Here is a 15020-nt window from a genome sequence, read left to right as displayed (position 1 = left end):
TGCCATGCTTATTATAGGGTTAACCCCTCACTAGTATGTTGAAGCTATCCTCACATGGTGGATTTGTGGTTTTTAGGTTGAGTTTTTTCCCTTTGATAACAAAAGACCTTAAGGCTTTTGACCAATCAATTCACCAACTTGTTTTGAGATTTTTACCCCGAACTACGAGGTTTTGATCCTACCTTTTAAGATGGTACGTAGGCAATGGGTTTATCCATTCAAGCACAAAATTGTAAATAGCTTGTATATTCTTTTCTCATCTCCCCAATCATGTTTGCACAAATAATTTTCACAAATACCAACCTACCTTACAACATTGGTGAAAAGGGCTCCCTTAGAGTACTAAGGATGTTTTGGGTGCTTAAAACCTTCCCATTGCATAACCAACCCCCTTACCCAGATCTCTAACATTTTAATCAGTTTTTGATTTGATAAAACTTCTCGGTTTTTGTTCGCTTTCTAACCTTTCCTTTGGATAAATAGAAGTGCGGTGGCGACTCGAATTGTATGATTTACTTTTGATTTAGTCAATAAATCTAAAGGTAACGAATACCCCGCTACAGATGCAAATTTTCACAAAAAAAATCATACATTTTTTATGCATGAGACCTTCTCCAAGTTGTTTCTAAATGCTTTTATGCTTCCTAATACAAAGATGCACAAAGAGAATCAGAGTATACCGCCCAATACACATTAACGCTAAAGTATCCTAGTTTTGACATCATACAAAATACATCTAACGAAAGTTCCACTATGAACGATGTGTAAATCAAAATGACAAACATAGAAATTAAAAAATTTAAAACAATCAGACTCCTGGAGGTCTACCATCACCTTCATAGATCATAATCCACAAGTGTTACACTTAGAAATGGTCCTTTTTAGCTGACATTTTCCAACCCTGGACGAACAACGACTCAAATTTTCAACATCTCATGGTTCATAACGTGTAAAAGGGACTAACAAACATAGAAGTTAAAAAATTTCAACAACCAGACTCTTGGAGGTCAACCATCACCTTCCCATATAACAATACACATGTGTCACACTAAAAATGATCCTTCCCTGCTAACTCTTTCCAATGTTATACAAGCACTGACTTGAATTTTCAACATCAGGCCATCCACAACGTGTTAAAACAGATAACAAACATCGCCATTTAAAATTTTTAAACAATCGACCTTCCGAAGGTCCACCATCACTTTCCCGGATCATAATTCACAAGTCTCACACTATAAAGGGTCATTCTTAAGTGACTCTTTCAAACTCTGGGCGGACACTGACTCGAATTTTCAACATCGGAATGTCCACAACGTGTAAAACGGACTAACAGACATATAATTAAAAAATTTAAACAATCGGAATCCCGAAGGTCCACCATTACCTTCCTAGATCACAATTCAAAAGTGTCACACTATAAATGGTTCTTCTCAGCTGACTATTTCCAACAAACGCCGACTCGAATTTTCAACATCGAACCTTCGATAAGAACACAATATTCAGATGTGGATCTCCTATCCGACGCTAATTCAAACTTGTCTGCATCTGAATAATAAATGATTTTAACATAACCTTTATCTTCATATAATAGTCCTCTTCCTAGTGCATTGTTTATATATCTAAGAATTTGAATTACTGCATCCCAATGACTATCACAATAAGCATTAAGGATTTAGCTCACAATGCTCACCACAAATGTAATATCCGGTCTGATGAGTGTAAAATAGTTGAGTCTACCAATAAGTTGTCGATATCTTTCCGGGTGTTTCAACGATTCCCCCTAATTCGAAAGATGCTTGATGTTGGGATCCACAAGAGTATTAATAGGACAACCAAGAATATAGAGCACAAAATCTGAAGACAAGTTTGGAAGTGAGTGTGCCTGACCAAGGCCTTGAACTTTGATTTTAGAGTCATCCATCATAGTGACAGAAGGCAAATAATTAAAATAAGACAAGTGAGATTAAATAAATTTATTACCAGTCATATGATCAAAGGCACCAAAGTCAAGGACCCAAGGACCAAGGAAGAAAGATGTAAAGACTAAGCCTACATGATTATCAGACTAAGCAACGACGACATAAGATGATGGTTGATGTATTGCTTTGAACAGAAGGAACTCATTGTAATCAGCGGTCAAAATAATAACTTCTTTTATGATAGTTGGTGGAGCAACAACAACAACCCTAGGCTGTCGTTGTTGGTCTATTGTCTCTGTATGACATTTAACTATCCCAATTAGTTTCTCGCACAGGATGAGCAGAACTTTGGTAAAAGTGACGGAATCGATGGCAGAGTGATCTTCGATGAGAGCTGGTACCTGAAAAGTGTGCAAACAAAGTCGCTAAGTGGTGGGAAGAACATTGATGGTCACGACGAACGACGAAACAAATGTTGTTTAAACTAGAACATGTACTTATGTAGATGTTAAATAAAAATTGAGTGCAAGTATGAAACCAAATCAGAAATTCGAGCATGACGACGAAGGAATATTCTATGGAATATTCTATACACAAATATTAAATTCTTAACAAGATAATTTTAAAATAACATACTTTTTGTCAAATTATATTAAATATAACTTGTTCTAAGTAATAATATTTTATTATTTCTATATAAAATAAATGGATTGATAATTTATTTTAATATTTTTAAATAATTATAATAATTTAAAAATAAAAATAAAACATATAATTTTGATAATAGGGTGACAATAATAAATAAAAAATTGAAAATCAATTATTTTATTTGAGAAAAATATGAGTTTAAAAATATTTATTCTTTTATTAGATCAATTACAATTTATACTTTATTGTGTATTTCAATTCAGTGTTAAATTTTATTTTTGAAACATCAAAATATATTTTCAAATTTTATTTTGTAAAATAGTTATTAGTTTTAATATTATTAATAATAAATTTTATTTTATTAATTTATATTTAGAAAAACTAGAGTTTCATATCAAAACTCGATTTAATTTGATTAAATATGAATATGAATTTGACTTATGATTTTTAATTAATTAAAATTTTGAATCTATTCAAATCTGAAATTTACTTTCATTTAAATTAAATTTTTAATAAAGTTTTAATAAAGAAAGATAATAAATTTAAAGATAATGTAATTTTAAAATAAAATAACATTAAAATATTAATTTATTTTTAAATATTATAGATATATTAATAATTTATTTTAATATACATTAAAAATATCAAAAATTAATTCTACGTAAATTTGTTATAAAAGAAAAAATTGATGATATATATATATATATATATATATATATATATATATATATATATCTATATATATATATATATATATATATATATATATTAATTTGAAAAAAGAAATGTATGTAATTTGCATTGCATGGATCAATGAAAAAGTAACTGGGGAATGAATTGAATTATTATTTTTGAATAGAGCTAGATAATATATATAAAAAAGAAGATACAACGAAGACTACAAAAAGCGGAACAAAATATTGTCAGCAAAGAGAAGAAAATTCAAAGAATGGTATATTTAATCTATTCTTTATAAAATCCCCTTTAATTTCAATCGGGATAGAAATAAAAGTAATTAAGAAATTTGCATTAACATCTAAATTAACAAAAAAAAGTCACTGCAAGAATTCTCTTCCTTAAATATATGGAAGAGAATTCTCTTCTAAATTGAAATACAATAAAAAAATCATATTAGAGTTTAATTGAAATAAATTGTACGTTAAGGATAGTTGATATTGATGTATCTTGAAAATAGTTGATATGAAAATGAAAAATTCAAAAATTTAAATGTCACATATGATGTACATTAAGGATAGCAAGAAGCAAAGAAGAAGAATTGGTGAAAGTAATGAATGAAGGAATATGGTCCATTGTCTAAGTCATTTAGATGTTTCAATGTTTATTTTATGATAAGTTTTTTTTATTGTTCTGTAATAATTTCAAATTTAATGTTGAAGTTAATGTTTATGTTTCTTTACTCATGTAATTTAAGTAATATAAATAATAAGAATATCAAAAGTTACATAACAAAGTAATATAATGGTATAGTTTTTCTTTGAAATTGGGCATTCAAGTATAATGGTCATTTACTAGTTCAAATAAAACGAGCATCCTCTGTGACTAATGGTGATTTGTGTTATCCTTGGATTTATGTTCTCCTTGGATTGCAGAAAATGATGTTTCTGAGTTGTCTACCAAATGTCTGAAATACAAATAATCACTTGTTATCTATTTACCAAAAGCAATCAATACAGAAAATAAAATCAATTATATGAAATCAGTTGCTTTTGGTTAAAACATTTATTGCTTTACAATTATATGGACCTTCCTAATTCGATGATATGAGGTTGATACCGGACACTTCAAAACATGTGTCAAGGAATCCATGAAATGCCACAAAAAAAAGTATTCAATTCACAGTACTTGTGATATGTGAATTATACAACAAAATTTCAACATATAAAGCTTGCAACAGAAAAATTATTGGTGATGAGACAATTTATTTACACAAGAAAAAATTACTTACATGTAACAACTAGCGATCCTTCTTCTTTTGCTTGTTTTCCTACTAAACTGAATTATTGTGCACCTTTGCTCGCATTCGATTCTTTGATAACATACAGAGGACGTATTCCACACCCTTTCACTGTGACATTTAATTGATAATCTGATTGCCAAGAATATTTACCTAGGATCTCAAAAGTGATGTTTTAGACATGGCGGAAGCTTTGGAATACATTCAAGGCTTTTGCACAACCACTAAGAATTATTTCTTCAATGTTTGGAAACAAAGACAAGTCTGGTACTCTGATCATCTTTTCAGAACAGCTAAGATTAAGTCTCTTCAAATTTGGTAAATTCTAGAAGAAAAAAAAGAATAAATCATCAACTATGAACTTGAACCAATTCATAATGCTGAATATATAATAATTTTAAAATAGAATTCTATTATCAAAGTACAAAGGCACACAATATAAAACTTGAAACAAAATACCTGATCTCTCTCCCAAAGTTGTTCAAGATTACTATAAGGCATATCAAGTGCAACAAGATTATTTGGGCAAAAGTCTTGTGGCAAAGATCTTTGGGGGAAACCATCCCAACCAAGAAATTTTAAATTATCTGGAAAACTATTCAAAAATGTATGAAATGCCACATTAGAGAAATCTAGAAGCGAACGAGTATTATAGAATTTGATCATTCGGAGATTTTGCATTTTCTTAAAAGTTTCAGCATGTAAATGAACTTTCTTTATTTCGCTTATGTTCAATAGTATACTCTAGATTGCATTTGTTCCATGTCTCTAAACACCAACAACAATGAAAATTATTAGAGATAAATAAACAGTAAAAGTGATTCCATTAAATGTACTATTTTCTCTTGTCTTAAATATAATAAAAAATTGAGTAAAACAATTAATGTAGTTATTTAAAATTTGGATCAAATATATCCACTCATTTTAGTTAATTTTTATTTATATTTAAAACTAAAGCAAGTAACTTTAAGCATTACTCAAGAGAGAAAGAGAGAGAGAGAAATAGAGAATGAGTTATCAAGTTAGATTTGAGGGGCTAAAGAAGATACCTTGTTCTTTTGAAAAACATCATATATATCATCGGGTTTGTGTAATCGACTACGTTTTTCTGGATTATTGACACTTTGTTGTCGAACAATTTCATGTCCCATTTCTTGTATTCGATCATGCATCCAAACTCTACCGTCTAAAATAGATATAAGACACCTATCTTGCAAAACATCCATTCCAATACGAGTAGAAAAACCATAACAATCAAATGTTTGAACTACACTTTTCTCAGTATCTCCTCTACAAAAATAAGCTATATAAAGAAATATATCCTTTTGTTCGTTGTCAAGTCCATCATAACTCAATTTCAACACATTGAAAATTTTAAGCATGGGACTCTTTTCAAGCTTTTGCAACTCACTTTTCCATGCCTCATTTTCTCTACCCTGAAGAAATAATCTTAAAACTTTAAGAGCTAGTGGAACTCCTTGAGCATAATTTAAAACCTTTTCCGTCAAACTCACATAAGTTTCTATTGGTTCTTTTTGTTTAAAGGCATTTAAACAGAAGAGTTGTAGAGAATCTTTATCATCCATCTCAACTACGTGATATATTTCATCAACATTGACATTCTTGAGCACTTGTTTGTCTCTACTAGTCACAATGATTCTACTTCCGGGGCCAAAATTACTATGTGTTCCAATTAAATCATTAAGTTGATCAGAATCTTTCACATCATCAAAAACAAGAAGAACATTTGTTTGTTTGAGCCTCGAATCAAATGAAATATTGAATCTAGAGAAAGTAATGTCTTGTTGATCTAGAAGGTGTGGTAAGTATTTTCTTTTTACACGGTCTACTCCATATAGTTTTATTTCCTGTTGAACATTTTTAACTATGCCTCTAGAACTAAAATGAGTTGCGAGTTTTTCACAGATTGCACTAGAAATTTCAGTTTTTCCGATCCCTCCCATACCCCATATTCCTATAATACGAATACTCGATGACTCAAGATGCAACAACGTCTGAATTTCTTCAATATGCTTTTCAATTCCAATCTTTCCTTCGTGATCATTTGAGACACAACTACTCAATTTTTTATGAATATCTTTTACAATCTCTTCGACAAGTTTGCTATTTGGCCTGAAAAATAATGGAAAAATTTAAAGAATTATTTTCATCTTCATAAAAACTAAATGAAAATAAACTTGAGTATGAATCCAAACACCTGCATAAAAAAGTTTCACAACCAACCGATATGAATATAACAACAAAGACAACAAAAATTTAATAAGAAAGGACATCAGATATATTTACACATATAAGTGAGATTGATGGATTCTACATAAAAATTTAAGTTTGTTTAACTTGAAGATAAGTAATATATATTTTATATATTATAAAATTATAATTTAATATTTTTTCATATAAATTATATGTAAAAAAGTTATTATTAATATTTGAAGTTAAATAGTCTACACCCCAAGTTAGGTCCCAACTTCGTCCTTAGAAGTAGTGTTGTATTTCAGAGTCACCTTTTAAGGATTAACCCGTGGATCTATGTACTTGCTTGTATGAAGTTGATGATCCTGTGGATAACCTTCCTAAAGTTTTGGTGATGACACTATTAATGATTGTGAAGTCGATAAAATCGGCGGTAATGTCTCTGATGATGGTGACACAACTTAACTACATATCAAGCCTCATATGGAAGAAAATTCAAGACTCTATTGAAGGTCTCAGAGTTGTGAAAATGAGGAAATGTGAAAACCTACTGAGATTTTCGACTGGATCGTGTTTGCTATTTAATAATTTTCTCCTTATTTAAAGACTCAAACCTTAAAAATTCAAGTGCGCCATATTTTTTCTTTCTATCGAGTCTTTGTATTTTGGTTGTAATACTCAATTCTTTAGTGCCTTTTTTAATTTAGAAGGATAAAGTATTTGGTTGTAATAGTGATTCATCACAACACATATGATAGTTATCTTGAAATCACTTGAGAGATAGAGTATGAGTGAAAGTGAGAGGTCTTAGATTTAGAGGGAGTTTGGGTTTCAGATTGTCTTAATATTGTGTGTGACATCTTGTCGTTGATCGAACAAACTTTTAGACACAATATTATATGCAAACTAAAATAGATTTAAAAAACTATTTATTAGTGTAATTTATGAGTTATAAGCTATTTTTGTAGCAAACTCTCTCGAAGTCGAAAGGCTAGTGTAGCTTTTAAAATATGATAGGCTGTTAGCATGTCGAATTGGGACATTATGTTGGGTCAATTGTTTAGTATGTTAGTTGAAAGATAGAGTTTAGTTTTCTAATAAATAGCATACTAGTCACCACTTCTTAATCAATCCCTGATAATCCTAATAGAAGGAGAAAATAGCGTGGTTGAGATTTAATTGTAAACATTATTCCCTAATGTGCAATTGAATTAAGAATTTAGGGTTTTATACCATTTTAAATTGTTCTTCTCTTCTTTATTCTCAGTTTTTCCTATCTTTGTTAGTCTCTTGCTGATAAAGAAACCAATCATACTATGTTTCTTGGGCATCAATTTCACAACAAATTGGTGCGATGAGCATGGAGGCGAAGATGTCGTCAACAGAGTATGAGATTTAGAATTTCACTAGTGTGAATGATTTCGGTTTGTGGCGTTTAAAGATGCAAACTTTGCTGGTTCAGTAGGGTTTGTTAGAAGCGTTGAAAGGATAAGAGAAGATGTATGCTTCCCTAATGAAGAAGGATAAGATAACGATGATCGAGAAAGCCCACAATGCTATCATATTAAGCCTTGGTGATAAGGTTCTCTGGAAGGATTCAAAGGAAAAAACTACAGCAGGTGTGTGGAGCAAACTCGAGGGTTTGTATATGACCAAATCTTTCGTCAATCGTTTGTACCTAAAGCAAGCTCTGTATTCATTCAAGATGAGTGAAGACAAAGTCTTGGCTGAGCAGCTGGACATGTTTAACAAGTTGATTCTTGATCTTGAAAATATTGAGGTCAAGATTAATGATGAAGATCAAGCGTTGATTAGGTTATGTGCTTTACCAAGATCTCATGCTCACTTCAAAGAAACCCTGTTGTATGGAAGACAGTCCCTGACCTTTGAAAAAGCTCAATTAACCTTGTACTATAAGGATTTAAACAAAAGAAAAGAGTAAAAACCATCATGTGTTGGATAAGGTTTGTCCATTAAAGGAAAATTCTCATAGAAAGATGGTAAGTATGAGAGAAATAATGGTAAAATTCTACAGAATTCTTATGGTGGTAATGCTTCTCCAATTAGGTGTTATCATTGTAAGAAGGAGGGACATAAAAGAAAGGTATGTCCTGGAAGCTTGAATAATCATGGTGGAAAGTTTAATGGTAATGCATTTAATATGAAAGATGATTATGAATCATCTGATGTCCTAGTGGTTTCTAGCAACGACTCTAGCAAGGAGTGGATTATGGATTCAGGTTGTACTTGGATCATGTATCCAAAAAAAGACGTGTTTGAGGAATTATGTGATCAATATAGTGGATCAGTGCTGCTGGAAAATATTAGAGCCTGCAAATTGTAGGAATTGGATATGTCAAATTCAAGCTCCATGGTGAGTCAATAAGGCTATTGACTGATGTCAGGTATGTGCCTGATCTTAAGAGGAATTTGATTTCTCTTGGTATATTGGACAAGAAATGATATGTTTTAAAAGGAGAGCAAGGTACACTAAGGGTAATAAATGGGTTGAAGGAAGTATTAAGAGGCATCAAAAGGCAAGGCCTGTATACCCGTGAGGACGAGGTTGTAAGTGGTTCAACAGACGTGGCATCCATAAAACCTGTGTTGAAGACTGAGCTATGGCACAAGATACTTGGTTATCTCAGTGAAAGAGGCTTAGTCGAATTATCGAAATTAAATTTTTTATGTGGCGACAAGGTCAAAAACTAGATTTTTGTGAACTTTCTGTATTTGGTAAATCTTGTAGGGTGAAGTTTAACAAAGGTAAAAAAGAAGACATGGATCCATTGATTATATACATGCTGATCTTTGGGGGCCTGCAAGAAATCCTTCACACTCAGGTGCAAGATATTTTCTATCCATAGTTGATGATTACTCACGAAAGTTGTGGGTATTCATTTAGAAAGCTAAGGATGAAACTTTTTAAGATTTCAAAAGTTGGAAGACTCTAGTCAAAAACCAAGCTGGCAGGAAGGTCAAGAGGTTGCGGATCGACAATGGTCTTGAATTTTCAATGAGAATTTCAACAACTATTGTTTTGCGTCTGGTATTACAAGGTATATGACTACTACAACTAATCCCCAACATAATGGTATGGCTAATAGGTTTCATCGAACCATTCTAGAAAAGGTTAGATGCATGTTGGTTAGTGTTGGATTGAAAAAGGTGTTTTAGGATGAGGCTGCTATGACTGCATCATACCTGATAAATAGGTGTCCCTCAATTGTCTTGGGGATGAAGACACGTGAAGAAGTCTAGACGAGACACCCACCTAATATCTACAGACTTAAAGTATTTGGTTGTTTAGCATATGCTAATATTAGGCAAGACAATGTCAAACCTAGAGCTTTGAGATGTATGTTTCTTGGATACCTTGACGAAGTCAAACCTTATAGGTTGTGGCACCTAAATACAGGTCGCATGAGGTGTATCATAAGTCAAGATGTATTTTGTAATGAAGTATAAATGGTGTTCAAGAAAACTGATGATGCTGGTATAAATTCAAAGATCTCGGAAGAATAGATGGAACATGAAGAGATTCTTGTCGAGGAGGAGCATAATGATGTGGAATTGCATAACCCATAAGAAGTCGAAGATGAAGCACAAGGTGCTGATGAAGATGAGGATACTGATAATGACTACCTTCTAGCAAGAGACAGGTCGAAAAGAGTCATCAAGCCACCTCAGAGACTTGGTTATGTAGATCTCATAGCATTCACCTTAATCTTTGTAAGTGAGGTTCTTAATGAAAAACCTAGAGACTACAAGGAAGCTGTGAGGAGTCAAAATAAAACTGAATGTCTGAGCCATGAATGATGAGATGAAATCTCTTCATGATAATAACACTTGGGAGTTGATTGAGAAACCTGCTAGAGACATGTTAGTAAGTTATAAGTTAATTTTTGAGGTTAAGAAGGAATTAAATGAGTGATGTCAAAGTGATTTAAGGCAAGGTTGGTTTCTAGGGGGTTCACTCAGAATGAAGGTGTCGACTTCAATGATGTGCTCTCACCTGTTGTAAAACACATAGCCATTCGAATGTTGTTAGCCACGGGGGGCAAAGTTTTACCTAGAACAGGAACATATGGATGTGAAGACAACCTCCATATATGGTGATCTAGATGAAACAATCCTGATGAGTCAACCTGAATGGTATGTAGAAAAGGAAAAGGAAGACTATGTGTGCAAGTTGAATAGGTCGTTATATGGTTCGAAACAATATCCTCGACAATGTAATAGGAGATTCAACGAGTTCATGGCACACATAGTTTTCACTAGGAGCCATTTCGACCACTATGTTTTCCTCGGATTTCGACCTAGAAGTTCACTTGTTATTTTGTTGCTTTATGTGGATGACATCATCATAGCAAGAAACAGTGTTGAGGATGTCATGAAGGTTAAGTTTGAACTCGATAAGGAGTTCGACATGAAGGATCTGGGAGATGCCCCCGGGATTCTTGGGATTGACGTCCAGAGAGATAGAAAGCAGTCGAGATTATGCTTATCTCAATAGATATACCTGAAGAAGACTCTCGATAAATTTGGTATGTCGAATTCAAATCCTGTTGTAACACCGGCTAATCCTCAGTTCAAGCTTAGTATAGCTCAAGGTTCTAGTACTGAGGTCGAAAGATCCTATATGAACAATATACCATATGCTAACATAGTAGGTTCTTTGATGTATGGTATGGTCTATATTAGGCCAAACTTAACATATGCAGTGAGCCTTGTAAGCAGGTACATGGCCAATCCTTGAAAGGCATATTGGTAAGCTTTGAAGTGGATTTTAAGGTACATAAATGGATCTCTAAGTATAGTCATGATTTATGGTGGAGCCTATGGTGATGATAACAAAGTAGAAATTGAAGGATTTTCAACTCTGATTATGCGAGTTGTATGGATTCCCAAAAAAATATTTTAGGAAATGTGTTCACTATGTTTGGCACAACAATTAGTTGGAAAGCAACACTTCAGAAGGTTGTTGCATTATCAACCACTGAAGTAGAGTATATTCACTACTCTGGAAAAAAGCTATCACAACGGTTAGAAAAGGGATACCACCATGTTGGACCAACCGTTGTGAGGTAAGGTGTGATTGTATGTATGATGCTTTCCATCATGGTCGTGCGGCCGTGATTATAATCCAAGTAGCACGCTACCTACGATAACGGTTACTTTAAATAATCGTTTTTGTATGTCTCAACCTATCACAACAGTTACTTTAAACAACCGTTGTTGTATGTCTTTTAATAAAAAAATGCAGCAGTAGAACAACAACAAGAACAACAAGAACAACAAGAACAAAAACAAGAACAATAAGAACAACAAGAACTACAACAAGAACAACAAAAATAGGAACAACAAGAAAAACAATAACAATAACAAGAAGAAGACGACAACGAAGAAGAAGAAGAAGAACAACAACAACAACAACAACAATAATAACAACAACAAGAACAATAATAAGAACAACAACAATAAGAACAACAATAATAACAACAAGAATAACAAGAAACACAAAAACAACAACAAAAACAATAAAGACAATAACAACAACAACAACAACAAAAAACAAAAAAAACAAAGAACAACAAGAACAACACCAACTATCATTGCTAACTTAAATACATGTTTTCCTTGTCTCATTCAAGTTGGAGAAGAGGTGATAGATTTCTGAAATTTATTAATGAAAGAAATGATGTTTTTGAGTTTTGTTAATGGAAGAAATGATGTTTTCGAGCTTGGTTTAGTGGAGAAATAAAGTGTCATAAATGGAAGAAGATGTTTGTAGGTCAAAGATGAAGTTCGTCTAAGTTGGAAGTTCATCTAAGTTTTATGTTTCACGCAGATCACTAATGGTAGTGTCTTGAGCGCTGATACTCACTCACGCAAATCATTTATATCATAAAAGGTGGCTTAAACATAAATGAAAACAAAAATGTAGATTGCAATCTATCACAATGGTTACTTTAAATAACTATTGCTCTATGTCTTTTAATAAATAAATAAAAACAAAAATGTAGGTTCTAGGATTTGAACTCATGATCAGACACCACTTTTCACCACGGTTGGAAGTTCCGACCATGTGAGAAGCGGCTTAAAAGTAAATAAAAACAAAATTGTAGGTTCTAGGGTTCGAACGCATGATAAAATGCTACTTTTCACCACGGTTGGTACCTATGACCGTTGTGAAATGTATTTTAGTAAATACCAATCATAAAAGCACCCCAAAAAATCATTACCACAGTTAACAGGAAGACCATTGTAAAATGGGTGTTACGAAAGGACTACTTTGTAGTACTGATTGCCCTCACTAAAGCTATGAAAGAAGAATTGTGGCTTGAAGGTTTTGCTAAGGAGCTGAAACTTCAAAGTCAAGCAATCACTATTAAATGTCATAGTCAAAGTGCAATACACCTTTCAAAGAATTCAACCTATCATGAGCAAACCAATAACTCAATGTGAGGTTGCATTTCTTTAGAGATATGATTAAGCATGGAGAAGCCCAAGTGTTGAAGGTTTCGACTAATGACAATGTTGTCGATATGATCACCAAGAGATTACCAAGTTGTAATTTTTTCCAATGTATACAGCTGATAGAACTGCATGATGACAACTAGTTGGTTATGTGGTTCAGAGTTTGTTCTAAGGTGGAGATTCGTAGCTTGTGGGTTATAAGTTATTGGTGTAGTAAACTCTATCGAAGTCGAAGGCTAATGTAGCTGTCAAAATATGCTAGGTGGTTAGCATGTCGAATTGGGCCAGTATGTTGGGCCAATTGTTTAGTATGTTAGTTGAAAGCTAGGGTTTAGTTTTCTTATAAGTAGCATACTAGTCATCACATCTTAATCAATCCATGATGATCCTAATAGAAGGAGAAAGTTGTGTGGTTGAGATTTAATTATAAACATTATTCCCTAATGTATAATTGAATCAAACATCCAGGGTTTTATACCATTTTGAATTATTCTTCTCTTCTCTATTCTCAGTTTTTCCTATCTTTGTTGGTCTCTTACTGATAAAGAAACCGATCATACTCTATTTCTTGGGCATCAATTTCACAACAATTGAAGATACTATGATTTTTTATATACCAACTCGAGTTTTGACATACTGTTAGAAGTAATTCATATTTAGTAGTAGTATTAGTTTTTTTAAGCTCAACCTAGCTAGTGTAGGTTAACATTTTTCCTACATGGAATTATTGTTTGTATATATAAACAAGTGTAGCTGTCAACATTTGTATGTGCTGCGTAATGAATGTGTGAATTATGTACAATGGGTGTGCGTAACCATTTGTCGTACCGTTTTGTAAGAGTAGTGGAAGTTTGTTATTATCTCTCTTCTTTCATCTTCACCTTGTGCACTAACAATTGGTATCTAGAGACCTGGTTCATATACACATGGAAAGACAAGGAAACACGAGGGAACAGCGAGGCGTTGCATGATTGATTTCGTTTCTTGAATTCGTTTTAAATTTTTTATATCATAATATAATCACATTTCTTGATTCTGCGAGATTGGGAAACATTAGTGTTCGATGAGATCTGAGTGAATTGCACAAGGTTGAAGATGAACATAAACAATAATCTGAGTACTAAGATTCTAGTGTTCGATGGATTGATCTAGAATCGGTGGATGATTCAGATGCTTGTGTTGTTTGGCGCTCAAGATGTTCTTGATCTCGTCAACGAAGATTACGTTCCGGTTTCATTTCCGGAAAATACAACGGATGCATAGAGGAATGCTCAACATGATTTGAGGAAGAAGGATTAGGAGGTGTTGTTCTACATCCATTAGTGTATGGATGCGAACGTGTTTGAGAAAATCGCAAATTCGACAATAGTGAAGGATGTGTGGGACACAATGGTAAGATGCTACGACGGTGATGCATCAGTGAAAAAGGTAAAGCCTTAGTCTCTATGTAAGCAGTATGAGAATCTCAGCATGAAGAAAAATGATAAGGCACCTGACTACATCTCTAGAGTGATTCTGATCACAAATGAGATGAAGTCATGTGGAGAAACTCTCTTTGATGAAAGGATCATTGATAAGGTACTTAGATCTCTTACTCGTCAGTTTGATTACATTATGGTGGAAATTGAACATTCTAAGTATCTTAGCACAATGAGAATTGAAGAGCTGCAAAGTAGTCTAGAGGCACAAGAGTTGTGTCTGACAAAGACAAACTCTGAAATGGAGGTAGAGCAGTTGGTTCTGAAAGAAGCTTCTGGTAAGAAATATCAGAAGTAGTCTTGGTC

At 32.9% G+C, this 15020-nt stretch overlaps 1 protein-coding gene across 1 annotated transcript in view; it reads right to left on the bottom strand.

Moving 5' to 3' along the window:
* Positions 1–2065: 2065 nt before the first annotated feature.
* LOC127102223 (disease resistance protein RPV1) overlaps positions 2066–15020 on the bottom strand; it is a 28497-nt gene continuing 15542 nt past the window's right edge. The window contains exons 2-5 of the mRNA XM_051039623.1: positions 5592–6666; positions 5002–5226; positions 4745–4867; positions 2066–2320 (exon numbers count right to left, since the gene is read on the bottom strand). Coding sequence (XP_050895580.1) covers positions 2066–2320; positions 4745–4867; positions 5002–5226; positions 5592–6666 — 1678 coding nt within the window. The remainder of the gene's footprint in view (positions 2321–4744; positions 4868–5001; positions 5227–5591; positions 6667–15020) is intronic.

Source organism: Lathyrus oleraceus, chromosome 7 (genome assembly GCF_024323335.1).
Source record: "Lathyrus oleraceus cultivar Zhongwan6 chromosome 7, CAAS_Psat_ZW6_1.0, whole genome shotgun sequence".
NCBI lineage: Eukaryota > Viridiplantae > Streptophyta > Magnoliopsida > Fabales > Fabaceae > Lathyrus > Lathyrus oleraceus.
This window is presented reverse-complemented; position numbering and strand designations above follow the sequence as displayed.